This window comes from Phycodurus eques, chromosome 6 (genome assembly GCF_024500275.1).
Source record: "Phycodurus eques isolate BA_2022a chromosome 6, UOR_Pequ_1.1, whole genome shotgun sequence".
NCBI classification, from domain to species: Eukaryota; Metazoa; Chordata; class Actinopteri; order Syngnathiformes; family Syngnathidae; genus Phycodurus; species Phycodurus eques.
In genome coordinates this window covers 17,052,871-17,080,295 of record NC_084530.1, presented here as the reverse complement: position 1 = coordinate 17,080,295, position 27,425 = coordinate 17,052,871, and the positions used below count along the sequence as shown (strand labels likewise).

Sequence of the window (27,425 nt, the reverse complement as noted above, 5' to 3'; positions counted from 1 at the left end):
TTCTCTTCTAATCACACACTGAAACACGCTCTTTTAACAGCTGTCAATCAAACATGGACACTACATTTTTTTTTTCTATATGTAAGTCTTGATAATGTTGTTGAAAGGGTCATTTTAATAAACTAGAAGGCCCAACAACGATAATATTGATTAACACACTCTGTTTTTTGGAAATTGGTTTAGTTTTAAGTTGAGTCATAACAAACATGGTTTGTATATTCAAAGGACGCTCAATAGTATCTGATATGATAATTATGTAGATATTGTATTTAGGTTTTTGTTTTTAGTTTTTTTAAAAACAGTATTAGTAGTTTTGTGTAATCCTGATAACATAAATCAACATTGATGAAAATATAACCTCCTCCTTCTCTGTAACATAAGAGCATATTCGGGAAAAATGAAACTCACCTGGAACAAAGACAGGATAATTTCCGCTTACTTCTTGTCTTGCACTTTGGTCCCGTGGTCTGTGCAAGGTCCAAATGGTGCAGGAGAGAAACTTGACCCGGTGACAAGAGCAGCAATCTGACACGTAGTCTCAGTTTGCGTCCCTTGACAACACTTTGTGTAGGATTACATGCAAAAACGAAGCATTTGGAATCAAGCGTGGCCCATTCTCATGTGAATCAAGCCAAAAGAATAATTTCATGTCCTCATTATTATTACGGTTGCAAAATTCTGGGGATTTGGAACGTTTTCATGGGAATAGTGTTAGTGTGTCGTGAGCGAGGTGTGTAATTTATTTACTGCAAATAATGTATCTTTGCTGACCAAGCTATATCAGCGATGTAATATAACGTGAATTTGTTTATTTACATAATGCCATTCATCCAACAGAATAATCATCATTACTTCAACACTGTGGTGAAAGCCTTACAATCTAAATCAACTTTTTGCAAAGAGGGCCAGATTTGCCCAGATGAAAATGTATGGGGGCCGCGCCATTCGGCCGGACATTCCTCGAACCATTACCATTGTTGTCTGCAGCTAGGTCGATATTGCAAATGAGAATCTGTTTTCAATTGCATTACCAAGATAGTTAAAGGTGAAAATAATGATAAATTAAATACAAATGAACTCTTTTATGAAAGTTGACAGAATTTTTTTAGAAACATGTATTTATTGATTTTGTTTTCACATCCCAGTGCATTTTGACAAAGAATAGTATACTGACTATATTATTATGTCATCTGATTTGACTATACTATAGTCAAATCAGATGACAGAAATTTGACAAAACTGTGGTTAGATCATTACAAAAAAATTAATTCACTGAGACTCGTAGCGCGCCTTTGTAGAATTTTCATTTGAGTCACGTGCTCAAAAACGCTGCTGTGCTATCAAAACAGCTTCCGGTTGCTTCAGTTTTTCGTTATCTTGTCGTAGTTAGCATGTTTCATCTGGTAGTGCCTCTTAATATTGAATTCTTTGAAAACAGCCACAGTCTCTTGGCAAATTAGGCAGACACAGTTGTTTTGTATGACAGTGAAAAAATACTCCGATTTCCACTTGTCCTGGAAACGGTGGCCCTTGTTGTCAACGTTCCTCGTTTTAGTTTCAGTTGCCATTTTAGAAATTTGGCTGAAAAAATACCACAGGGGTAAAAGTTCACACAGGGGTTACGCGACAAGAGTGCGGCCACAGGTCTACTGCCACTGTTTGGTAAAATATAAAATTACTTTTTTTTGTATGTGTGTATTGTTTACTGTGGGAAACTGTGCTGGCGGGCCACATTTTATGACATGATGCGATGGGCCGGAGGAAATTTGGACACAGGCCGGATTTGGCCCGCGGGCCGGACCTTAGGCATGCTGACCTAAATTATAATATTTGCTCCATGAAATTGTAATCCATTTATTTCCAACGGTCTATTAGTTTCTCTTGGCTGCACAATATGTGTATATGGATTTTTTTTTGATTTTTTTTTGTCCAATCTGATTTCAGCCTCTATGTGTTGCCAGGTCAATCTAATCTTCCCAGGACCTTCACAAACAGTTGTGCTGGTCCATGCAAGTAAAAACTATATTAGCAATGGAACAGTTTCTTTAACCAATCCCGTTCAGCATTTTTCAGTCCTCCGATTGGTTGGCAGATCATGTCTGTAGTGATTTGCACACATTAATAAATTTAATAAGTGGTATCTCTGGTGAGTATGATGTATAGTATTTTATTTTAATTTTGTATGTTTTGTTATGTTATAACTTCTGAACAGATCCAGATGATGTATGTGGTAGTTTCGTTTTGATGGTTTCTATAAATGTGATGTGATAGTGATGGTATTATGAGGTGGCTTAAATTGGGTACATCCACACTAAAGACCCCGGTACAAAAGCACGGGCCACCTCTGTTTTAAAGTCTATATTTTTTGTAATATTTCTATTTGGTGGTGTGCCGTGAGATATTTTGGAATGCAAAATATGAGCCCTGACTCAATAAAGGTTGGGAAAGACGGAGTTAGCCTGTGTTGAATCCGCGAATGGGCGGGGGTTCACTGCACAGTACTGTCTTGTAATTACAGCAGTTTGCAGAAAAGTGACCGATGTAGTTGCACGCTTGTCCAGCAGCCGGCAGCAAAGCGCCCAGCAGATCCCCAGTCAGGAGAAAAGCGCTGCTGCCCGTACGGCAGTGCGCGATGGTCGGGGTAGCGCCTGTGCTAGTAGCCGCTAGTGTCTTCGGTGGTTCCTCGCATGTGTGTGTAATGGTGAGCAGCGGCAAAGGAAACGACGACGAAGACGGCTGCTGTCCCGCCTCCGACGACAGGTACGCAAGGTAGCAGTCAGTCGCAGTGTGTTTGTTTTTATGTTTGGTTGATTGTGCGTCTTGCTGACTCGCTCATTGGATGTCAGCTTAGCACAGCGGCTAACCTGCGAGCTTCGGTTGACGTGGAACCTCCGCTTCTCGGCTGACAATTAGCTTTAGGATTAGCTTCGGCGCCTGAGAACAACGCGGTGTCATTTGAAGTAAACCGTCTGTGCTGCTCGTGTTTGTGTTAATACAAACTCCGAGCTTGTGACGTTAGCTCGGAACTACGTTCCTTGGTAACAAGTGTTGGCTGCTGCGGGTTGCGAGCTAGAGCGAGCTCCGTTGCTAAAGCTAATGCTAAAGCTACGAGCCTCTGTCACAGCTGCTCGTCCTGATTGACAAGTCAGCCTTAAACACACAAACTCTCCAAAGTGGACGTTTGTAATGCTAGCTTTCGTCGCATGTCAATAATAATAATAATAATAATAATAATATATGAGATTGAAGCGAATTAATTAGATTGTGTGCCACAAAGAACAGTGATCACAATATTTATACTGGTTTCTATTTGTGTGCAACTCCCTGGTTTGTTTCTCAGACAAATGAGACCAAAACTAATTAAGCTAAGTGTAGCAATGTAACAATATTCCTAAAAATGACAAGTCTGGTTGGAATGGCCACTTCAACGTGAGTACAAGGCACCCAGAATTTTGAAAATTGGATGCTGGGTTCTGGAGATATTGACGTTGTTGTCTGAAAAATGCCTTTTCTGGGAACGTTTAATTGTGATATCGCCTGTAGATCTGGTCAATAAAGGCCTTCAAATTAGAGTAAAGCACTATAAATGGACTATTTCTCAACATACCTCCTCAACTGTTTCGATTCCATTCCATTCCAAGGGGTTCTCCAAATGGATGTCACTTGCCCTTAAAGTCCAAGTAGCGCAAATGAAACATTATTGGTGAGATGAGCAGTACGACAGGTCATGTACTTTAGGAATCAATTGTTTTTTTTCACAAATGTATTTGGTATGGAGGATTTTGGAGGCATTTATGATGCTCATTTGATGTTTTTGAGAAAATTCCACAAAGATTGTGGCCACTTGTCACGTTGCTAATTTAATACTATTGAATTTAATATTTTTTAATTCACATTTTATTTGAATGAATGTATGTTTTGTGTCTGTTTTTTTTCGTCAGCTTTTTATTCAGCTTCTATTCAGATGGTGGCGTGATCTCAAGTGTGTGTGTGTGTGTAGCCAAAGGACAAGTCACATGAGCGCACCTTAAAAGTACCATTACTCTTTAGATTAGATTAGATTTAAATTTATTGTCATTAGACATGTCACAAGTACAGTACTACCTTGACTTAAGTGTCCCTGTGGGCCATATGGCACGTCACGTGACCAAACCAGAAAACAGGTTTGTGGACTTGCTTCGGAACTACGGGCTGATGACATGATTTTTTTTTTTTTTTTTTTTTGTCCTGTTCAGCTGTTAGGTCAAGCAGAAAGTAGGATCCGTATCCCTTTTATGCCGGGACAGTTTTACTGTGCCACAGTGGTGTTTTTACGCTGTCACTGTGGTTCTTTGTAGTCTGATGAATTTTTATTGAAAATTCCGCCAAACGGAACAGTTTTAAAGGGGAATGACAGAAAAAACAAAAGGGAGAGAGAGTGAAAAGATAAGTAAAAAATACAGTAAGAGAAGACAACAAAAGACAGGACTTAAGGTGTAAGAAAGATGAGGAAAGTAAATCATTATATGCCTAGTACAATGACACATTAGATTTGAGTGTTGTATGGGGCCATAGTGCCACACCCTGTTAACGAAGGACAGGACGATATAGGATAGGACAAGAATCCTTCCTAGAGCTGGCTCTCCGGCCAAACTGAGCAATCGGGGGAGAAGAGCCTTGGTGAGAGATGTAAAGAAGAACCCAAAGATCACTGTAGCTGAGCTCCAGAGATGCAGTCGGGAGATGGGAGAAAGTTCTAGAAAGTCAGCCATCACTGCAGCCCTCCACCAGTCGGGGTTTTATGGTGGAGTGGCCTGACGGAAGCCTCTCCTCCTCAGTGCAAGACACATGAAAGCCTGCATGGAGTTTGCTAAAAAAAAAGGACTCCAAGATGGTGAGAAATAAGATTCTCTGGTCTGATGAGACTATGAGAGAAATTGTTGGCCGTAATTCTAAGGGCATGTGTGGAGAAAACCAGGCACTGCTCATCACCTGTCCAATAAAGTCCCAAGAGTGAAGCATGGTGGTGGCAGCATCATGCTGTTTTTCAGCTGCAGGGACAGGATGACCGGTTGCAATCGAAGGAAAGATGAAAGTGGCCAAGTACAGGGATATCCTGGACAAAAACCTTCTCCAGAGTGCTCAGTACCTCAGAGTGGGCAGAAGGTTCACCTTCAAAAAAGACAATGACCCGAAGCACGCAGCTAAAATACCGAAGGAGTGGCTTCAGAACAACTCCGTGACTGTTTTTGAATGGCCCAGCCAGAGCCCCGACTTAAACCCAATTGAGCATCTCTGGAGAGACCTGAAAATGGCTGCCACCAACCTTCACCATCAAGCCTGACAGAACTGGAGAGGATCTGAAAGGAGGAATGGCAGATGATCCCCAAATCCAGGTTTGAAAAACCTGTTGCATCATTCCCAAAAAGACTCATGGCTGTATTAGCACAAAAGGGTGCTTCTACTAAATACTTCTACTAAATACTGGCAAAAGGTCTGAATATTTATGGCTGTGTGATATTTCAGTTTTTCTTTTTTAATAAATCTGCAAAAAACTCATCAATTCTGTTTTTTGTCTGTCAATATGGGGTGCTGTGTACATTCCTGTGGGAAAAAAAAAAAATTATTTTAGCAAATGGCTGCAATATAACAAGGAGTGAAAAATTTAAGGGCGTCTGAATACTTTCCGTACCCACTGTATCTAAAGAGCATCAGTGCTGCAATGTTATAAACTGTATATCGACACGTGGACAGACCATATAACAATACTCACAGGCATATTTTCTGTGTGTTCTGCATAGAACAGCCAGTATTACTGCAGCTCACTGAGCTTAGTTGTAACCATCCCCATATATATATGTCTGTATTATGCTGCCCCCAGGTGGCCTAGGTGTACATACCAGAAGGAGCAGCACAATATCCATTGAATTGAAGAATAAAATGTGGCAAAATTGTTAAATTCTTTACATTGTATTTAACCATGTCATTACTGTTTGTTTTTAGAAAGTACAGTACAATAAAATCAAAGTACAGAGTGCTGTTTTGTTAAAATACATGGCAAAGATTTTTGTTGGAATTGTTTTGGGGGGACTGGAACAGATTAATGAAATTTACATTATTTTAAATGGGAAAAGATGATTTGCGATTGTTTTTAGTTATGACTGAAACACCACTGTAAGTCAAGGTAGTACTATAGATTGCATCAGACCAAAAAACTATCCCGTATTCAAAAGTAGCCCAGTGTGAACAACAGATGACTCTAATACGCATCAGCCTTGTAAACAAATGATGACAAGAACACTTGAACGCATCACCAGTCGAAATTAACGTGACACGTCTTTAAGGTGCATTCCGTGTTGTCTCCATCCAGCTAGCTTGTCCCGATGTCATGGCGGCTCGGCCCATCTCCTCCCCGGTGCCTCGGCCTGCTGGCCGAGACGGGATCTTCCGAAAGGAGCGGGATCCCCCGTCCCCTTCCCCCTCCTCCTCCCGGCGCCTTACTGCCCGCTCGCTACCTGACGTGTGCCCCAAAGAGCCCACTGGTGAGGACTGCCCACGCACAAATGGCCACATATGCATGCATCAACAGTGTTGAGCAAACGACGACACTTGAACGCATCACAAGTGTAAGCAAATGACGACAGTTGAACGCATAACAAGTGCAAGCAAATGATGATATTTCAACGCATCATTGGTGTGAAGCAATAATGATGTCGCAATGACTGACATTTGAACACATCACAAGTGTAAGCAAATGACAACGATACTTGAACGCATCCCTAGTGTAAACAAATGATGACACTTGAGCGCATTACCACTATAAGCGAATGAGGACATTGAAACGTTTCGAGTGTAAACTAGGGCTCGGACTCAACCTCTAAACCCTGATTCGCTATTCGTATTGACAACAACTAATGACTTAAACTAATGAATCAGAAACTAATCGTTATTACTTGTACTATTCTGAAATAATAGTCCAATGAATGAAAAATTCAGTTTGATTCTTTGAAAATTATCCATTGTACTGGAAAGAGATGACACTGGCATGTTTGGGGTGACGCGTTTTAGCTGCTGCGTCATCTTCTTCTTTTCCTTTCAACTTGTCCCGTTAGGGGTCACCACAACGTGTCATCCTTTTCCCCGTAAGCCTATCTACTGCATCCTCCTCTCCAACACCAGATGCCCTCATGTCTTTCGTCACGACATCCATCAACCTTTTTAGTCTTCCTCTAGCTCTCTTGCCTCCATCGTCATCATCGTTCTACCAATATACTCACTATCTCTCTTCTGGACATGTCCAAACCATCAAAGTCTGCTCTCTCTAACTTTGTCTCCATAACATCTAACCTTGGCCGTCCCTCTGATGAGCTCATTTCGAATTTTATCCAACCTGGTCACTCCTAGAGCGAACCTTAACATTATTATTTCTGCCACCTCCAGCTTCTTGTTGTCTCTTCATTGCCACTGTCTCTAATCCGTACATCATGGCTGGCCTCATCCCTGTCTTATAAAGTTTGCCCTTCATCCTAGCAGAGACTATTCTGTCGCATAACACAGCTGACACCTTCCTCCAGCCGTTCCAACCTGCTTGGACCAGTTTCTTCACTTCCTTACCACACCTACCATTGCTCTGGACTGTTGACCCCAAGTATTTGAAGTCCTCCACCCTTGCCATCACTTCTCCCTGTAGCCTCACCCCCCACCTCATTCATGCACATATATTCTGTTTTACTTCGGCTAATCTTCATTCCTCTCCTTTCTAGTGCAATCCCTCCACCTTTCTAACTATTCCTCCAGCTGCACCCTGCTTTCACTGCAGATCACAATGTCATCTGCAAACATCATGGTCCACCGGGATTCAAGTCTAAACTCGTCTGTCAGCCTATCCCATCACCACTGCAAACCGGAAGGGGCTCAGGGCCGATCCCTGATGCAGTCCCACCTCCACCTTAAATTCCTCTGTCACACTTATAGCAGACCTCAATTCTGTTCAGTTCAGTTCTGCTGACCTCCTACATGTCCTGTACTATTCTAACATACTTCTGCCACTCCAGACCTCCGCATGCAGTACCACAGTTCCTCTTTTGATACTCTGTCATAGGCTTTCTCTAGATCCACAAAGACACAATGTAGCTCATGTTGACCTTCTCTGTACTTTTCCATCAACATCCTCAAGGCAAATAATGCATTTGTGTTACTCTTTCTGGGCATGAAACCATACTGTTGCTCGCAAATACTCATTTCTCATTCCTGAGTCTAGCCTCCACTACTCTTTCCTATAACTTCATTGTGTGGCTCATCAACTTTATTCCTCTGTAGTTCCCACAGCTCTGCACATCACCCTTGTTCTTAAAAATTGGCACCAGCACACTTTTCCTCAATTCCTCAGGCATCTTCTCACCTGCTAGAATTCTGTTGAACAAGCTGGTCAAAAACTCCACAGCCACCTCTCCTAGATGCTTCCATACCTCCACAGGAATATCATCAGGACCCAACTGCCTTTCCATTTTTCATCCTCTTTAATGCCTTTCTAACTTCCCCCTTACTAATCATTGCCACTTCCTGGTCCACCACACTTGCCTCTTCATTCTCTCATTTTCCTCATTCATCAACTCCTCAAAGTATTCTTTCCATCTGTCCAGCACACTACTGGCACCAGTCATCTCACTACAGAAAAGTTTTTCTTTTTAGTTAAAATGACTTACTTTAACCAGGCTCCCTCACCATACCTTTGCTAAAAGGTAGAAGCCTGGGTCTTCTGTTTTCCGCCTGTTATTGCCATAAATCCTTGATGCCTTGGACCAAGCTGCTGCTACTTCATCTTTCACACTGTGTTGGATTAACTTTCTCCCATTCATTCTGTCGCAGTCACCGTCCCCCTCAAGCAGTGGCTCCTTTCCAGCTTTGAGTGTGGCGCTTCCATTAATATCTGTGCAACTCTTCGTAGCTGGACTCATGGACACCTCCTTCCGTGGAGATTTCCCCCCCCCCCCCCCCCCCCCCCATTTGTAGCAAATTTTATATGGATATCTCGGTGGAGCTACAGTGCAATATAGAAATATAGTAAGTAAAAGTCAAAATGGTGTCGGCCGTAAACAGGCTAAACATCGTGAAATATATATTTTTTTTAAGTAACTGGTGTGGCAGCATTATTCTTTCATTTGTTGTGATTCGACTCCGAAAATTCTGATTCGGCATTAGTTTTTTTCGGTGGACTGGTGTGTCAATTCGAGTCGCCATCAATTCCTGCATAGCCTTAATGTCAACAAAATATGACTCCAGTTGAACGCACCACCAGTGTAACCAAATGACTTGAATCTATCACCAGTGTAAACAAATGACGACACTCAGTGTAGTCAAATAACACTTGAGTTGTGAGGACAATGACACTTGTCGTTTCTTCCCATCAATGTTGCGTTAAGGTGTCGTTGACATTTGCTCGCACTGGTAATGCCGTTTTTTAAAAAACAATGGCACTTGAATGCATCACCGCTGACGAAACGGCACTTGAATGCATCACCGATGTAAAAAAATGGCCAAAAAAATGGCGACACTTGAATAGATCACCAGTGGGGGGGGAAAAAAAGGACTTGAATGCATTTAGGCGATGACGTCTATTAGATGACGATGTCATTTACTCCGTCAGGTGAGGGGCGGGGCCTGTGCGACGATCCCTCTGTGGTTTCGGAGCACGACCGCTGGACGGTGTACAGTTCCAAGGTCAACCTGCCAGCGGCACTCAACGACCCAAGGCTGGCCAAACGTGAGTCAGACTTCTTCACCAAGACCTGGGGTCTGGACTTCAGCGAGTCGGAGGTGATGCCGTCCTTCTGCCTCGCCAACGTTACGCAGGAACACTTCAGCGTGTACCTGCAGGAGAGCGCACAGGTGAGCTTAGTGACGCTCAGCATGTGAGCATTGCTGTCATATTCTTTACTTTTGAAAAGGGACAGTTTACATGAATTCATATTTTGTAAAATGTAAATGCACCCGAGTTAGCTGAAAGGCTAGTTTTCACCTGCTGTCCCTGCGCTTAATGTTACTGGGCATTATAGAATAAATACAATTTAAACAACAAAACAAAAGAGTTCAATGTGCACAATAAATAAAACTGTACATTACCTGTAAAAGCATACAATACAGTTAATGATATCTGTAGACAACATCCACTATCACAAACAAATAATACAACAATCAGTGTTCACGTTTTTGGGTGTCAACAAGCCATTTCTTGGGATTTAATTTAAATGACTGATACTAATTACTTGTGGTACTGAATTCCACAGATGTGATGCCCTGAAGGTAAAGACTACTTGGCTGAATGCAGTTTTTGTCAGTGGGTTTGTGCAGTCCCCTGTAGTTGCACCTCCAGTAGCTCTGTTAGCAAATGATTTAAGGTTTATGCAACCCGAGAGAAGAGGAGAGGCTAAAACACGTTTAATCCTATAGACAGATCGGAGCACCACATCACAGGACAGATTTCTATACTTGATGAGATTTTCCTGGCTGAGCAGTTGATACTTCTTCAGGATATGATAACGATGAAAATGGAAAGGTTTCTTGTCAAACATTTTAAGTGCTTGTTTGTACGATTCCAATGTTTCATGCTGTGGAGTGTGCATTAAAACCATCTTAGCAGATAGTTTGTAATATGGGAGGGTACCATTGAGAATATATACACATCTGAACGCCTGAAGTGGATATTCTGGTTCCTGTGAGTCACGCAGCAGCACATCCACCAAACCCCCCTTTTTTATAAATCTTAAGACAAACTTATTTTTACGCACAATTCTCTATTGTCCTTGTGTGATGTTATTTTAAGACATGATGAGCCTCGTCTACTGACACTGACATTTATACACTAGACACGTCTTCCACGTTCTTCTGCTTCCGTTGTCGCCTCTTCCTCGTTACTGTTCACCACCGAACTGTCATAGTCACCTCTTCAAGTTTTCCATCCTTTCTTTTTCATCTACCTTGTCTCCATCCTTCTGATGTCACCTCTTCCTCATTTACGTCCTTCCTGCGTCTCCCTTTTCCTCATTTTCATCCTTCCATCACCACCTATTTCTTGTTTACGCCCTCTGTTGTCACCTCTTCCAAATCTCAATACTTGCGTTGACACAACTTTCTGTGTTTCGGTCATCACCGCTTCCTCGTTTCTGGCCTTATGTCATCACCACTTTATGATTTCCATCCTTCCTTTGTCTCCGCTACCTTGTTTCTATCCTTATGGAGTCACAACTTCCTTGTTAAAATCCTTCCGTTGTCACATCTTAATTTCTGTCCTGTCATCACCTCTTTACTTTGTCACACCTTTGTCTACCTCCAGCAGCTGGATTCATTCATTCATTCATTCATTCATTCAAAGGGGCTTAGGAAAGGCTAAGCTAAAGGTTATGCGGGATCCCCCCCCCCAAAAAAATAGAATAAGTGTTTGTGTGAGAAAGTGAACCAGAAGAACAAAGTAAATTAGTAAAACAAGTGTCTTTATTGTTTCCAGAGGGAAAGAATCCACGAGCGATGTAAGACTCTTTGTCCAGTCAAAGATGACATTGTGGATGCCATCTCCAGCATTAGCACCACGCAAGGTACCAGCTCGCGAGCTGAAGCCTCGCATCAGTCACGCAGGTTTTGATTATGTGACTGAAGAGATTTTCCTCCTTGTTCTTATAGAAAAGTCCAGAGCAGAATTGGACCAAATCCCCAAGGTAACAATTTTATTTATTTATTTTAGAATTTATTTAATTTTATTTTTTTCAGCTTCCCGTCTCCTATCCCGATAACACATTAGCTCGTCTTTAAGTGTTAGCGACAAGTGATGTGTGAGCTACTTTCCACCAAAAGTTCCAGGATTTTTGTTGTTGTTTGTACTTCTTGGAATTAAAAGGCTCCTGTCAATTCAGAGCTGCTGACGCCACTCCAAAGGTTCTCAGACGTTTGGAAAGTACTACCTAGTAGTATACTAGTACGAGTATGTCAGCTCGCCTGTAATGTGTTAAATGTTGTGTGAACCTCAAGCCTTTTGTCTTTAAGTTCCAAAAACTAGTTTTTAGTGGTTGTAGTTCCTGTTAAAGAAAAGGCTCAAGTCAAGTGTGGTGTGAACCTTACGGCTCGTTTCCAGGAATTTTTATTCTTTGTATTTTCAGTTCCTAGAACTCAAAGGCTACAATTAGTTTAGGGTTGCAGAGGTTGGATCTCTCAAAAGCACTACCCCCATAGCAGGCCCTTCTTTAGGGCGCTAGAATTAACCTTAAACTGTTCCCATTGCATGTTAGCTCCCCTATAAAGTGTTCACGTCAAGTGTGGTGCAAATGTTAAGCTGTGTTTTCACCTACATTTTCAGGTTTTTTTTTAGTTATTGGTAGTTGTAGTGCCTTGAACTCAGTCTCCAATCAGTTAAGCGCTGCAGAGGTTCCTGGACATTCTGGAAAGGACTACCTCACGTCATAGTCTGTTTGCTTTCCATAAATTACCTTAGAGCTTAATTTAGGCAAGAAAACAATGGTTTTCCAAAAGTTCTGGGTCAAGTCTATGTGTTGTAAATGTACTAGGAGAAGATGTTTGTGGTTCTCTAATGTTGGTGTTGTGACTGTGATGACTTTCCAGATGTTCCTGAAGCCTGACTTTGCCCTGGAAGAGCCGTCGACCTTCAATGCTGTCCTGCCGTGGTCCCACTTCAACAGCGGTGGTGGGCGCAGCAGCCGTGACGTGGCGTCCTCCAAACTGCTGCAAGAGAAGGTCAGTCGAGACACACTCTTAGGATGCAATAACGCTGCATGCTTCAAAGTGAAACCATTTACATAGTGATATGTATCGTGTCAGCATAAATAGGGGAAAAAAATAGATCCAGTCAAATATCCTCAGACAAGACTCAGGCCTCTTTGAAATGTGGATAAAATTTGATTATGTAGTGCTTATTTGCTAATGCTATAAACCAGGGGTGTCATACTTTAGTTCGGCAGCCACATTCACACCAATTTGATGTCAAGTGGGCCGGACTAGGATATATTGTTTTGGTGCAAATAATTAAAAGTACATTTGGAAAAGATTCACATTTTGTGATTACTATCTAGTTGCAAATTGTATGAGCAGTCTGAAATTTCTCCACAAAAACAATTGCAATTTGTTGATTATCTTGTTGCTAATCATGTGCGCAATCTGAAATTTCTTCACAAAAATAGTTTCAGTGTTATAAATCTTTTTTTTTTTTCCCCCCCATTTACACATGCAACCTAATGATCAAGGTGATATGTATGTACCGTTTATCAAACAGCCTAAGATTTGGAAATAATTTCAAATTTAAATAAATTTCCACATCCATCTGGAAATCTTGACAACTTCAACTGACTCACCATACAAACTAAAGTGGTTACTAAACAGAAAGGGGGTGCATGTATCTGCCTACCTTGTAATGTATACATAGAAATACAAGTTGTAACCTGTGCATGAACAAAACACAAGTCATTTGTTTATGCCTTTGTCAATCAATCTCGTGTGAGCTTTTTGGGTTAATTCCAAATGTATTTATTTCGGCTCAGCCGGTTTTACCACAGCTGTACGGCCGTATCACACAGTAGGGCTCGAACATTCGTTTGGGAATTGTAGATTAGTTATCGTTAACGAAAATGTTTTTTTCAGTTTTAGTTTATTTGTTTTCGTGAAGTATAATTACCTTGCTGTAGTGTAAACGCACAAATGTGATATCCCCCAGCAATGACTGCTAGACATCATACAAATACATCCACATGTATACAGTACACATGTCTGCACACACAAAACAAAATATATTCATTTAAAGGCATCTGCTGTAAATATAAACTACAACAAAAGCGTAGAACATTAAATATGTCAATATGCTACATTTGGTGTATAGAACTTTAAGTTGTCTAAATATGCAACATTGGAGGTTTAGTGACATGAAATAGTGCTGCCTTGAGAGAGGAGTTCTGTGACCATGCTTGTATCTGAAAAAAACTTGTATCACAGATCATCTTTCCTCATTGAAATTAATGGAATTATATTTTATTCTAGCCCCTTTAAAAAAAAAAAAAAAAAAACTCAATTCATTTTTAACATGCTTTTTTTTTCATAAAAAAAATTATACTCAACAGTATTGTACTGTATAAAAACACAATCATATTTGCTCTCCACATAAGATAACACTACCTAATGTATTGTCCTTCCTTGTTCTTTTGTGGGGTCTGTTAGCAGTTGGCAAACCAGCTTGTGCGTTACCACCACCTAATGATATCGTCCTCACAATGCAAAGAAACCAATTTCAATTGATAATAGCTGGTTGTTTTGAAGTTTGCTGTCGCCGTCGAGGGGTGGGAAGTCTGAAGCGCACTCGTATCAAAATTTTGCAAGCAACAGCACGTGTCCCAGAAAACGCAAAGCACTCCTATCTCAAAGCACCACTGTGTGATGTACATATGCTACATTAGAGGTGTATAGAATGTTAAATATGATGTTATATTGCTACATTACAGGTGGTTCCATCATTAAATAAGCAAACTATAGTGTAATCAGTCCCAGGGCATCTAAACACCATGTAATGTTTAATTAGGGCTGCACAATTAATGGAATTTTAATCATGGTCGCGATTTTGTTCTGCCACGATTAAATGAGCCTGATCGTCAGCGTTTTTTTTTTAACGTTTAAAATACGGGTTCTGCTGCTTGTGATATTTCTCAACTTTATCAGCCAGCCACCGGCAGGCTAATGCATGGTTAAGGCTTCATTGAGCTGCCTAAAGGACAGCACGCTCAGGGGCCAACTTCAAAATAAAAGCTTAAATGGCATTGATGTCCAATGGATTATGATGTGAGGCTTTTATTTTGAAATTGGCCCTTGCAGCACGTTGGCGGAGAGGCGCCGTATTATCGTAATGTATAGTATTAACAATTGTTGTAGCGGCTGCTCTGACTTCGACTTTTCGGCTGGCTCGAGTGCAGTGATAAAACATCGGGAGTAAATAGAGAAGGAAATCACAACTGTCGGGCTCTTTGCAGTTAGCAACCATGCACAACCGGTCAAGCAGAAGAATGGAGCCGCACTAGTCTTTGACAGTTCACTATATTGATGGGGAGTTTCAAATGAAAAGTCGGTGCTTGAAGCCTAATGTTACTGTCTTTTATGTGTAAAATGTATTTGCGTCCATGAAGAAATTTGTGATTGGACTAATTGTAATAGCATATTTATTCAGTTAGCCCTTGGTAAAAAAAAATTCAAAATTATCTATCGTTTATTTAAAGTTGTTATTATTATAAGTTATTAAACTCATTCAAAATTTTGTTTTGCACTAAAAACTTGCATATTGTTTGTTGAAAAGTAGTACATTTAAAATAAAGAACTTTCCCTTAACACGAGGAATAATCGTGATCATTATTTTGGCCATAATTGTGCAGCCCTATGTGTAATGGTTGTATTATTTATGCATTATCTAATTCCTTGGTGTCACTGGCCGCTGATCCTTGTGTAGCTATTTCCGTGGAATTTGTGTTTTTTCACGTTGCGTTAATGTAAACAGTCAAATGGGATGTGTGTCACTGGAAATGTACATTGAAATAGACACAGTCACGTATAGGCATTAAATGGGACATGCAGTTGTAAATCCAGCCTTAGCGGTGTCTTGTAAAGTGAAAAGTTTTTTTATTGCAGCTGAGTCACTACCTAGACGTGGTGGAGGTTAGCATCGCCCGGCAGATCTCTCTGCGCTCGGAGGCTTTCTTCAACGCCATGTCGTCGCAGCACGACCTGCAGGACCGTCTGAAGGAGACTCAAAAGGCCGTGGCCGTGCTGCGGCGCCGCACCGCTGCCATCGACCGAGTCATGTGCCAGGGCCCCCTGGCGGCTCTGCGTGCCGCCCTCACACGCAACAACTGCGTCAAGCTGCACAACAAGCTGAAGCTGATGGCGGCCGTGCACCAGACTCAGCCCACCGTGCAGTTGCTGCTCTCAACCTCTGAGTTTGTGGGAGCCCTAGAGCTTATCGCCACCACCAAGGAAGTTCTCCAGCAGGAGCTGCAAGGCATCCATAGCTTCAGGTGCCAAGTATTCATCGTCATACTAACACAGCGGTGTGCAAACTACGGCCCAGGGGCAATTTGTGGCCTGCTGTCCGTTTTTTAGCGGCCTGCGCCAGATCCCAAAATCAACAACTGAAAAGGGCAGTGTCGTAATAATAATTATAAGCTAAATCTCTGTCTCTTAGCTTTGCAGTGATCTTTTTTTTTTCTTATTTGGTAGGTCAATTTTTCCATCCTAAATATCCATCCATCCATTTTTCGTACCACTTATCTTCAGTAGGGTCTATCTTTAGAATAATTCCAATTGAACCAATCTAGGGTAGGCTGAATCAGGCTTAGCCATCTTTTCGTAATTAATTTCTTACTCACCACCAAAAGTAATTGCAGTAGCTTTTTTTCTCTCATACATTTGTGTTGCTTTTTAAGTGAAAAGGATGGTATATAAAGCAGTGATTGATTCACAGATGCTTGGCTGCACCATGATGTCAATTTATGTGTGTGTGTGTGTGTGTGTGTGTGTGTGTGTGTGTGTGTGTGTCTCTGTGCGCAGACATCTGGGCTCTCAGCTGTGTGAGCTGGAGAAGCTGATTGACAAGATGATGGTGGAGGATTTCAGCATGTATGCACGCAGTGAGCTCAACCGCAGCCTGAGGGACGACACACAGCTCCTGGAGAAGGTCTGTTTGGAGATCACGTCTAATAGAGCTAGCCCATTAATCCACTTTAGTCACTTCAATTCATTTGTCAGGGCAATTTTTTAAATACTTTTTTTTGTGGCTTGCATAGTTCAAATTGCGTCCCCGCTAACATGCTGGAAATGGAGAGGAGTTCGTTTACAAAGCACAATCAGCGTTGCTAGCCTTTGCCTTTTCGACCCCTCTTGTGACTATTTTTCCAAAAATCAACTAGCGAGTTCACTTCCTTCTAAGAAACAAACGTAATGAACGGAAACCTTTTCACATTGATTTGTGTTTGACAAGAAAGGAGCCCACTGGAAAGCAAGGCAAGCTTGCCAAAGACTTGGATGCCCATTTATACCTTTCTCAAAAGCAGTCATATATCCACTTGTTGGAAAATTTTGACCCGAGTTATTGGCTTCCAAGCCGCAACTACAATCAATCTGACGCAGAGCTATGGCGTAGCATCTGGCGTGATGCTAAAAATCCGGCGTATGATTATTATTATTTTTTTTTACTTTTTTAAAAAACGCCCTAACTTCTGAATGGTGCGGCAAAAAAAATTGGGGAAGAAAATAAACATTTCCGCGACTTGAAAACAGACACATGACGGGTTTCATCTTTGTCTCTAAACCGATCAGAGAGAGTGAAGAGCGGGGACCCGGCATCTGATTGCCCTAGTACGTGCGCGTGTGTGTACGGGCGCTCACGTACGCAAAGTTAAGTTTTCTCTTGGCGAGCCAGTAGCTTCAGTTACAGAAAATTGAGCGACATAAATGGAATTAGTCCCAAAGCCTAACACCACCACGATGATGTGGGAACATTTTGGATTCAAGCCAGATGAACGCAGCCTTCCCGCTAACACCAGCGGACCTGGTATGTCGAATTTGTATGAAGTCACAACAAAGACAAAACTTAAAACCTCAGTGACAAAATCCAATCCATCATCGGAGATGATTACTGTATCTGTATTCTATGATAAGTTGCAGGGACTCATTGTTTCCATGACATGTGCATCCGGGACTCACATAGTCTCAAGTATAAAATGATGTATGCAACAGAACAAGTGTTAGTGTTGTTGATAAAAAAAATAGCACTATATATATATATATATATATATATATATATATATATAATTTACTATATCAAAGCATAGTAATGACATAATAGGAAATTAAACAGGTTTTACTACAGTTTTTGCTTAATTTCTATGGACATGGTGCTGCTCCTTCTCGTGTGTGTGCCTTGGCCACCTGGGGGCAGTATGATAACATTTTGTGAGATATACTGTTTAGGAGGCAAGCAAGCCCTGGGGACGGTCGGACATCCTCAGTACTTCAGCAATATTAGTCGTTCTTTACAAAGGATAAATAATATATTCCTATGACTATTATTATATTATCTTTCTCCATGTGTGTTTAAATTAGACTTCACACCGGTTTGATCGGTATCGGCCGATAATTAGCGTTTTAAGCCGATCGGCTTTCATGTCATCATTCGCCGATCCAATCAATGACGTCATCGATTGGCTCCGCAAAAGACATTTACTCCGTGTCACTATCACGTATGAATCCAAAAGCTAGTTTATTTTTAGCCTTGTCATGTTTCATGTGGCGTAGTACTGTAACTATCTGATGGCCAATAAAATTGTTTTCAATCTTGTCAGTGACAAAACATGTCGGTGGGGGACTATTTTGAGGTGTCTCAGACAAACAACGTAAGTTATTTGCAGTCTGTGCACAACTGAAGTACGTCGTGGGGAACGTCATCTAAATGCTTCAACACAACAAATTTGATTGGGCACCTGAAGAATATACCCAAGGAAGTTCAAGCAAGTTCACGCTGCGTTGCTTGAACGCAGCGTGGGGGGGAAAAAAAAAGGAAAAGCCAAATGGACAACTCTGGACAACACCCGTCCATATGGGAAGCCGGGACAGTTAGAAAGTTAGAGTAAGCATGTCATTAACAGTATTTGTTAGTCCTTTAATTGCAATAAAGTAATTGAATTACAGTAAGTTAGCATCCATTATTTCTGTCATGTTATAATGTTGAGTTGACCTAAAATTATTTCAGTCGCCAATCCTTGAATGATTCACATTTGATTCACCTGTTTGAGGGAAAAAACAAGAAATATTACAGGACTTTTGATCGTGTAAATGCTGGGTGAGCTGGATGAATAGAATAGTTTTCCCACTGCTGATTTAGATGATCGTTTTTATCATTAATTGCTTCTGTCTGTGTTCCTTGAGGGGGTGCTCTTCTTGATTCCACATCCTGTCAATCAAAGACATCCCGATGACATAATCGTGTGTGTGTGCGTTTAGGAGCGTCTTCAGTCGCTGGTGTTTGGCCTGCTGCGCCAGAGGAAGCTGGACTTTTTGGACATTTACGGTGACGAGATGATGGCAGCGGCCAAGGCCATTGTGTCCCAGGTGTGACCCTTGACCCCCCACTCTTGTTGTAGTTTTTGTCATAGCAACAGGAAGTGACACGGTTTGTTACAACAGTGTGTCGCAGAACGGCTCCTGTCCATCGATGATATCGACACGGAAGTTGTCACCAAGTAAGTGACTGCAGCTCCCTGATAATCTCACTGATGACATCATGGAGACATCACTCTGTGGCCATGTCCTCCCTCTAGGTTGGCCGAGCAGATGCGTCTGATGACCTTCCCTCAGTGGTTTGAGCTCCTCAAGGACATCTTTGACTGCTTCCTGCTTTTCTTCCAGAGGATGAAGGTCAGTCCCCACTAGGACCCGACCATATGGATTTATTTTTTTTTAGGCCGATACTGATTTATATTTGGCAGAAAAAATTCCAACAACCGATCACAACATTTAAACAGATTAAAATATATAATGAATATAATAACTTATTTTTGTGTCCCTTAATGCTTAGAACAACAAAGATAAGAATTATAGGCAGCACGTGTGTTTTACAATATTTTGTCCTTTACTATTTGTTCAACTTTATCAGAGAGAGGAATTTTAAAGCACAAAAATATGCAAAAAAGCATTATCTGATAAATGTATCTTTAGATTTATGCCATAAATGTATGCAAGATATGAGCAACATTTACACGCAATGCCATTTGACAATAAATCAGTCAATCAATCTAGTCTGTTATTTTCTTTGCCATGAAGGGATGACTTGAAAATAAAACTGTTGTTTTTGGACGTTTTACTGAACCACCGTGTGAAACTGTAACACAAAATCTTACAAAATAGAGATACATACGAGGACAAAAAAGTAGGCAACAGGTGAGTATAGCACTCTGTATATTGCACACAGGTCGGTTATGTAGCGATGTTGCCAGTACTGCTTTTAACAGGAATAAAAAACCTTATTATTGCACTGAATAATAATAATAATATTCTCGTTCTCAGTCGATGAAAGCATGTAAATGTGTAAAGTATATGCATAAAATACCGTATTGCAGAAAGTCATCATCCCACGCAAATTGAGTCAGCAAATAAACATACACCTTTTGGTTACAACACTGATAATGTACTGCAAGCATTGGTACAGCATGTCTTGGGAAGTAAGGAGATATTTGCAGTTTATTTTTATTTATTTTTTTAGGATGTCAAATTATCCTTATCGTAAAATAACAAAATGTTTTTGTTTTTTTGCCCATATCGCTCAATTCTAATTACAGATTGTCTATTTCAAACAACTGCGTAAAGAAAAGGCCCACTAGTTTATGACATTGACATACTTACAGTTAGCAGCAATAGTAACAGGTTTAGAACCCTATTACTTGGGTTGGACATCGAGAACCGATTGGAACCGGCACTAATGTTCCAGAATTGTTCAAATTTAAAAATTTCGGTTCCCAGTTTCGATGCCTTGTCCGCCGACCCCGCAGAAGTGGCGCAAACCAACGAAGAACACGCACGAAGACGTGCTTGTGTCCAACAGTGGTGAACAAAAGTTTGTCTTTGTTCAAATGAATGACCAGTCGCCTCAGTGCAAAACTTAGAATAAGATTATATTGTGTAAAGGAGGCTTTCACCATGTATAGCGTCTAACGCGCTCCGAGCCTCAGCCTACACCGCGCGGACCTTCAGTGAAGTCAACTCTCAGTCAACTGGGTAAGTGAAACAAAAATACTGAGTTACATCTAGTTATACATCTATGCCAACATTGAGACAGCTAACAAGGTAAACGGTTGGTTTCACTTTTGCACTGATGGTTTTTCGCGTTTATTTTAGTCTTCAAACCAACCTAAGCGCTGATGACAGAAATAACATCTTAACATTGATCTTAAACTTCACGGTAGCTTTACGTCACAATGAATTGGGACTAAATTGTGGGCACCTTGTGCCTCATCGGTGGGTAAGGAAAGCGTTTTATAGCACTTGGTTCCATCCATTAAAAAAAAAAAAAAAAAAATCACTGGTGCCGTGTAAAGTTACTTTTCGTGCCAAAATGCTGAGTTCTGTTGCGTACCCTTCAAAAAAAAGGCTACAAACTTAAAACGGGAAGTCAAGTTAAAGCTAGCACATATAAACCATTTGACGTGATAAAACAGTCCCGAATAACGATTTTAACAATGATATATTAAACTTTTAGCTGAAACATTAATTAAACAATATTAAGTCAATTGGGTTAGTTCCACACACATTGCCTTTTAGTTCATAGGTTTTATATTGATACTGGTTATCAAGAACCCCGAATCAAATGTTCATTTTATACTATGCTGTGGGCTGCTAAGAAAATGAATATTCATAATTTGGACACCCTTTATTTAAACCATGCAAACTTTTTTGACCCAGCACCCTAAAAGAATCGAATTCGAGCAACATTTGGAACTGGAATCGAAATAAGGGACCGAAATCGCTCAAATTCAAGGGTTGGGCCCTACCTACAACCAACGGCTATTTGAACACAAATCGTGGAGCAACATATTTAGAGTGACAGTAATACGATACGATACAGGCATTTATATTCTTTATCCTCTGCGAAAAAAGACTTATCATTGCAGCTTATTGAGTTACTGAGAATCGTGACAAAGAGCTACTGTCTTCTTTGTTTGTATGACTGTCTCATCTTGCCCTCCGGTGGCCAAGGCAATCACACCAGAAGAAGCAGCAGGATCAATTAAATTGAAGCATTAAATCATGATGCACAAACTGTTATGTACAAATTCAGAACCCAGAACACATTTTTTTCTTCACCCAGGCCACTGTCAGTGTCATCCAGCTGGTGGTTCTAGAGGTTCTGGAGACCAACCAGAAGACTTCCTTGGTGGGTAAGTCCCACCTGGAGGACCGTCAGCCTAATGAGTCACCCGGCTCGTACGGTGACGTCACCGAGTTGGCCTACCTCACACACGACGGCCCGTTCATCAGCGACGCCCTCCGCAGTGCCCACCCCCACCAAGATGGCGATGTACACCAAGCCAGAGCCGGAACGCCGGACGGCGAGTTGGCGTCCAGGGAGCAGAACTTCATGTAGGTCGGACATATGTCACTTCCTGTTCCCGTCTTTGAACTTAAGTAACCACCTGTGGATGCTGCTCTTATTGCCCAACAGGGAGTGCTGTTGCTAAACAAAGTAGATCTTGATCTACATTACGAGGGCTTGGTTCTTCTTCACTTTTTTGCATGCTAACATGCAGAGTAGGAAAAACAACATGCCAAGCGTACATTTGTGTTTGCTTTTCTGTTCTTACTCTCATTGTCCAACAGTGGCTGCTGTTTTTGTTACTTTGTTCATGCAAATTGGAAAAAAAAAAAAAAAGAACAGAGCAAGCGTCACCATAGCAACCTGTTTGTTGTGTGTTCAGGTCCGGTGACATGATGCCGTCTGACATGGAGCTGAACCGTGTGCTGAACAACATCCAGGAGCTTCTGCACGCCGCCTCCGACATTAGCCATGACCGCTGTGTCAAGGTTCTCACTGCCAGAGCCAAGGTATACCGCAACCATTCACTTCACACAAGGACAGGGCAATATGGCTTTAAAATAATAAAAAAGAATAATAATTTTCTAAAAAAGATTCCCACCAATTTGTTTTTCAAAAAACTTATTTTTCCAAAATATTTTTTTTCAAGGTTTTTAAAAAAAAGTACTCCTAAAAATATATTTAAGAATAATATTCAGTAGTTATTTTTCAAACAACTATTAAGCATTTTGAATTAAAACATTTTTTTTCCCTCAAAATATTTTTGACAGCTTTTTTTCAACATCTAACAGCACATTTTTTCTAGCCATTGATAAATGACACAGCTGTCCCCCACATACTGTATATTCCAATGAAGGCATCCAGTATGGAAGCTTTTTGGTTTGTTTTTGTTTTTTAAATGTCATTAAAAAAAATATAGAATTTGATGCTTGCGACATATTCCAAAAAAGCTGGAAAAGGGGCAACGCAAGACGAGGAAAGTTGAGGAATGCTAAAAAAACAACAGTTTGGAACATTGCACAGGCTCAGTTGTTCACCTTTTGAGTATAAAAGGAGCATCCCAGAGAAGCACAGTTGTTCACAAGCAAGGATGGGGCGAGGTTAATAACTTTGTGAACAACAGCGTGAGCAAATCGTCCAACAGTTTAAGGAGGTTTCTCAGTTTCAAGGAATTTAGGGATTTTATCATCTACAGTCAATATCAAAAGATTTAGAGAATCTGGAGAAATCTCTGCCTGTAAGCGGCAAGGCTGAAAACCAATATTAAATGCCCGTGACCTTCGATCCCTCAGGCAGCACTGCATTAAAAACCAGCATCTTTATGTAAAGGATATTGCCATCTGGGCTTAGGAACACTTCAGAACACCATTGTCAGTAAACGCAGTTCGTCACTACATCTACAAATGCAAGTTAAAACTCCACCATGCAAGCGAAAGCCATATATCAACAACACCCAGAAACGCCGCCGGCCTCTCTGGGTCCGAGCTCATCCGAGATGGATTGACACAAAATGGAAAAGTGTGCTGTGGTCTGACAAGTCCATATTTTCACGTTGTTTTTAGAAATCATGGACGCAGAGTCCGCCGAGCCACAGAGAAAAAGGACCATTCAGATTGTTATCAGTGGAAAGTTCAATATCCAGCATTTGTTATGGTATGGGCTTGTGTTAGTGCCCATGGCATTGGTAACTTGCACATCTGTGAAGGCACCATTAATGCTGGAAGGTGCATACAGGTTTTGGAGCAACATATGCTGACATCCAAGCAACAGCTTTTTCTGGGTGGTCCCTTCTTAATTCAGCAAGACAATGCCAAGCCACATTCTGCACTTGTTACAACAGTGTGGCTTCGTAGTAAAAGAGTGCGAGTACTAGACTGGCCTACCAGCAGTCCGGACCTGTCTCCCATTGAAAATGTGTAGCGCATTGTGAAGCTCAAAATACGACAATGGAGACCCCACACTGTTGAAGTTGTGCATCAAGCAAGAATGGGAAAGAATGATACCCCTGTCCAATCTTTTTTGGGAACGTGTTGCAGACATTAAATTCAAAATGAGTGAATATTTTTTTAAAAATCAGTTTCAGTTTGCACATTAAATAGCTTGTTTGTAGTGTATTCAATTGAATATAGGTTGAAAATGATTCGCAAATCCTTGTATTCTGTCCGTTTTACACAACGTCCCAAATTCATTGGAATTAGGGTTTGTATTGCTCAATTCATAAGACAACAAGTTAAACTAACTACACATTTGATTCGAAATAAAGACATGAATGTGTTTTCAGTAAATGCTGAATTGTGTGAACAGTAGGTTGGTGGATTATTGTCCAATGTTTTTAAAGAAAAAAAAAAATCGTCCCTGGCAATAAAGTTGAATTAATTGATTAAATGAATGAATGCCACAGTCATAGTTGACAACATATACTCCAATGAAGGCGTCCAGTTTGACACAGTCCTGCTCGTCCACGGCAGGACGGCTCTCTGGAGCGCATCAGCTCGGCTGAGTTTGTGGCCCTGTCGGTGGCAGTAGAGGCCTTCGTTAAGGACACGGAGGAGCTGTGCGGCAGGCGCAGTGTGTCTCTGCGTGGGGCGCTGCAGAGTCAGGCTGACCGCTTTGTCCACCGCTTCCACGAGGAGCGCAAGACCAAACTCAGGTGAGCGTCGGCGTGACTACCGCGATAAATACCGTCGTCATGATGACAATGGGTCGCTGCGCCCGCAGTCTCCTGCTGGATAATGAGCGGTGGAAGCAGGCAGAGGTTCCCGCCGAGTTTCAGGAGCTGGTGGACTCCATGGCGGACGGCGCCATCACACTCTCACTACGCAAAGCAGCAGGTAGCAACGAGCACAAGTTTGTTTGGTGCAACTAGAGGTGCAACAATTACTCGATTAGCCGACAAATAATCGTTCATCAAATTAACCAACAATGATCTCTTCATTGTTTAGAGCCATGGTTTAATTGCCCAAATTGTCTAATTGCAGCCTCTCAAAAGTAAATATCTTATTTCTGTAGTCCTCCATGAAAGCAGAATGATTCTTCGTTTAATCAAAATTATATTTTGCAGATTTTCTGACATGTCACCAAACCACAAACTGAATCATCATCAATTGGAAAAATATTATAGTGAGTTTAATCTATTACAAAGTAAAGGTTATTGGCAGCCGTAGTAGAAATAATAATAATAAAAGTAGTTGAACCTGAAGCAGCCTCAGAAGTCAAACTAGTAGCCCTTCACCTGAATCAGCTGCCAAGAAGTTGCTCTGTTCTAAAAGGTTGGTGAGTACAACCTCGTGTGATATTGCTTAAATTATTATTATTTTTTTTGGGGGGGTGGCAGGTTTGTTCAATCAATTCAATGCTTAAACGATACCCAAAAAAAAAAAACAATAATCGGGTAATAAACAGTAATCGGGGAAAAATATTTTGCAATACGTTTTGATGCAAATTTTGTAACAGTTGCAAAACAGAGTTGTGTTGCGTTGCAGGTCCAGACGACAGGAAGCCGGGCGACTTCTTGCTGGTACAGGGGCACAAATACGCCGTGGTGGGGTAGGTGCGGTCACGTGATTGCAGTGACTCACCTGATGTGCTCAGACACAAAGAACAAGCGTTGTCTCAAGTTCTTTTTGTCTGTTTCTCACTGTCGTCGTCTTCAGGACGGTGCTGCTGCTCATCCGGATCTTTCTGGAATACTGCCAGTGCGTCAATGACATCCCGGCCATAGCCACAGACATGTTGACGCGGCTGGCTGACCTCCTCAAGGTCAGAACACAACCGCAAACATTTCTGACGTAACGTTCTAAAGTGAATTGAGAGGTTTGTTTCTAAATACATTTAACACATTTTACACATAATTGCTGAAAATGTGCAACTAATTAGTACTCAATTATGGAGATGGAGTGTTAAACTTTATTTTTATTATTATTATTTTTTTAATTTACAATTTCAGCGCCCACTGATGCACTTAGGAGAGACAACGACTTGAATTTTAACTATTTTGAAACCTCATTTTGTATACTTGGCTATTTCATTACTCATTCAAATTTGACAGGGTTGTGAACAAATTTATTGAAATTTAAAAAAAAAAAAAAAAAAAAAAAATTTCACTTTACTGGACGTCTAAGTTTGTAAAACATTGCATTTTGAGGGGTATTCTAAAACCTCTTTTATAACATAGCAGTTTTTCCCCTTTATATTATTTATTGTATCAGGTTTGTAACAGTTATGAGTTAGTGTTTGTTACGCAGTAGCATTTGAAACACAATTGTAATGCAATGTTTAAAACGGATTCGCAACGTGGTCTTGTTAGTTTGTTTGTAACGCGGTTCTTACAGAGTTAATTTAGTACATGTCTGTAACGCGTTAGTTACAAGTTTGTGTTTAACAGGTTCGTTACAGAGTTTTGTTTAGATGTTATGTAACTTGGATGTTACAGAGTTTCATTTGCCATCTGGTTATATGTTTACTTATCACAAGTTGTGGAAGAGTTTGTATTATTTTTGTTAGACAGTGGTTAAATGTTGATAACAGGTATGTAACATGGTTGTTATGTGTTTGTTTAGCACGTTTACATATGTTTAACATATGCATTTGCAGCTTATCTTTGTTGTGTGTTAACAATCGAAGATGGGTGTGTTTATTCGTGTTTATTGTGTGTTTGTTAGCGTGTGTCAATGTAATGTGTAAAATGCGGGTGTGGTGTTGTTGTTGTGTTGCAGCACTTCAACTCTCGCAGTTGTCAGCTGGTTCTTGGTGCAGGAGCCCTGCAGGTGGTCGGCCTCAAGACCATCACCACCAAAAACCTCGGTAAACATGCATTCACGCACACACACGACCTGCAATGTCTATGTTTGACACGTGTGTGTTTGTGTTAGCGTTAGCGTCGCGTTGCCTGCAGCTGGTGATGTTTTACATTCCCGTCATCAGGCGACATTTTGAGAGCAAACTGCAGCCCAAACACTTTAGCGTCCTCAGGCACTTTGACCACATCACCAAGGTAACCGCACCACACGTACACACCGTACATGTCCCGTACAATCCTTTCATTCATACGCGTGTGTGCATGTGCATTTTAGGACTACAATGACCACGTGTCTGAGATCTGGGCCAAGCTGGTGGCCATCATGGACAGCGTGTTTGAGAAGGTTCTGACAAAGGTACACATTCCAAAAAAACACTTTTTTTCTTCTTGTTCTTCTCTTCTTTAGGGCTGTCACGATTGAATATTTTTTGAACTGGTAATTCCATCGATTAATCGACTCATCGGATAAAATATTATTTTGCATTGAAGTTTATTGCAAAATATGTTTTTCCGTATACTGCTTATTAGCCG

At 41.0% G+C, this 27,425-nt stretch overlaps 1 protein-coding gene across 5 annotated transcripts in view; it reads left to right on the top strand.

Moving 5' to 3' along the window:
• The first annotated feature begins 2,599 nt into the window (after positions 1 to 2,599).
• vps54 (VPS54 subunit of GARP complex) overlaps positions 2,600 to 27,425 on the top strand; it is a 41,024-nt gene continuing 16,198 nt past the window's right edge. For 3 of the 5 annotated variants that reach the window (XR_009768768.1, XR_009768767.1, XM_061679457.1), the window contains exons 1-20: positions 2,600 to 2,760; positions 6,350 to 6,521; positions 9,626 to 9,867; positions 11,483 to 11,570; positions 11,656 to 11,690; positions 12,589 to 12,720; positions 15,643 to 16,028; positions 16,561 to 16,687; positions 19,012 to 19,119; positions 19,195 to 19,250; positions 19,329 to 19,425; positions 21,872 to 22,143; positions 22,479 to 22,605; positions 24,565 to 24,746; positions 24,815 to 24,927; positions 25,579 to 25,642; positions 25,750 to 25,855; positions 26,812 to 26,899; positions 26,968 to 27,089; positions 27,169 to 27,249. Coding sequence is in view for 2 of the 5 variants with exons in the window: in XM_061679457.1 (XP_061535441.1) it covers positions 6,368 to 6,521; positions 9,626 to 9,867; positions 11,483 to 11,570; positions 11,656 to 11,690; positions 12,589 to 12,720; positions 15,643 to 16,028; positions 16,561 to 16,687; positions 19,012 to 19,119; positions 19,195 to 19,250; positions 19,329 to 19,425; positions 21,872 to 22,143; positions 22,479 to 22,605; positions 24,565 to 24,746; positions 24,815 to 24,927; positions 25,579 to 25,642; positions 25,750 to 25,855; positions 26,812 to 26,899; positions 26,968 to 27,089; positions 27,169 to 27,249 (2,580 nt within the window). In the remaining 3 variants the exon portion in view is untranslated. The remainder of the gene's footprint in view (positions 2,761 to 6,349; positions 6,522 to 9,625; positions 9,868 to 11,482; positions 11,571 to 11,655; positions 11,691 to 12,588; positions 12,721 to 15,642; positions 16,029 to 16,560; positions 16,688 to 19,011; positions 19,120 to 19,194; positions 19,251 to 19,328; positions 19,426 to 21,871; positions 22,144 to 22,478; positions 22,606 to 24,564; positions 24,747 to 24,814; positions 24,928 to 25,578; positions 25,643 to 25,749; positions 25,856 to 26,811; positions 26,900 to 26,967; positions 27,090 to 27,168; positions 27,250 to 27,425) is intronic. The other 2 variants (XR_009768769.1, XM_061679458.1) reach the window with 2 other exon arrangements.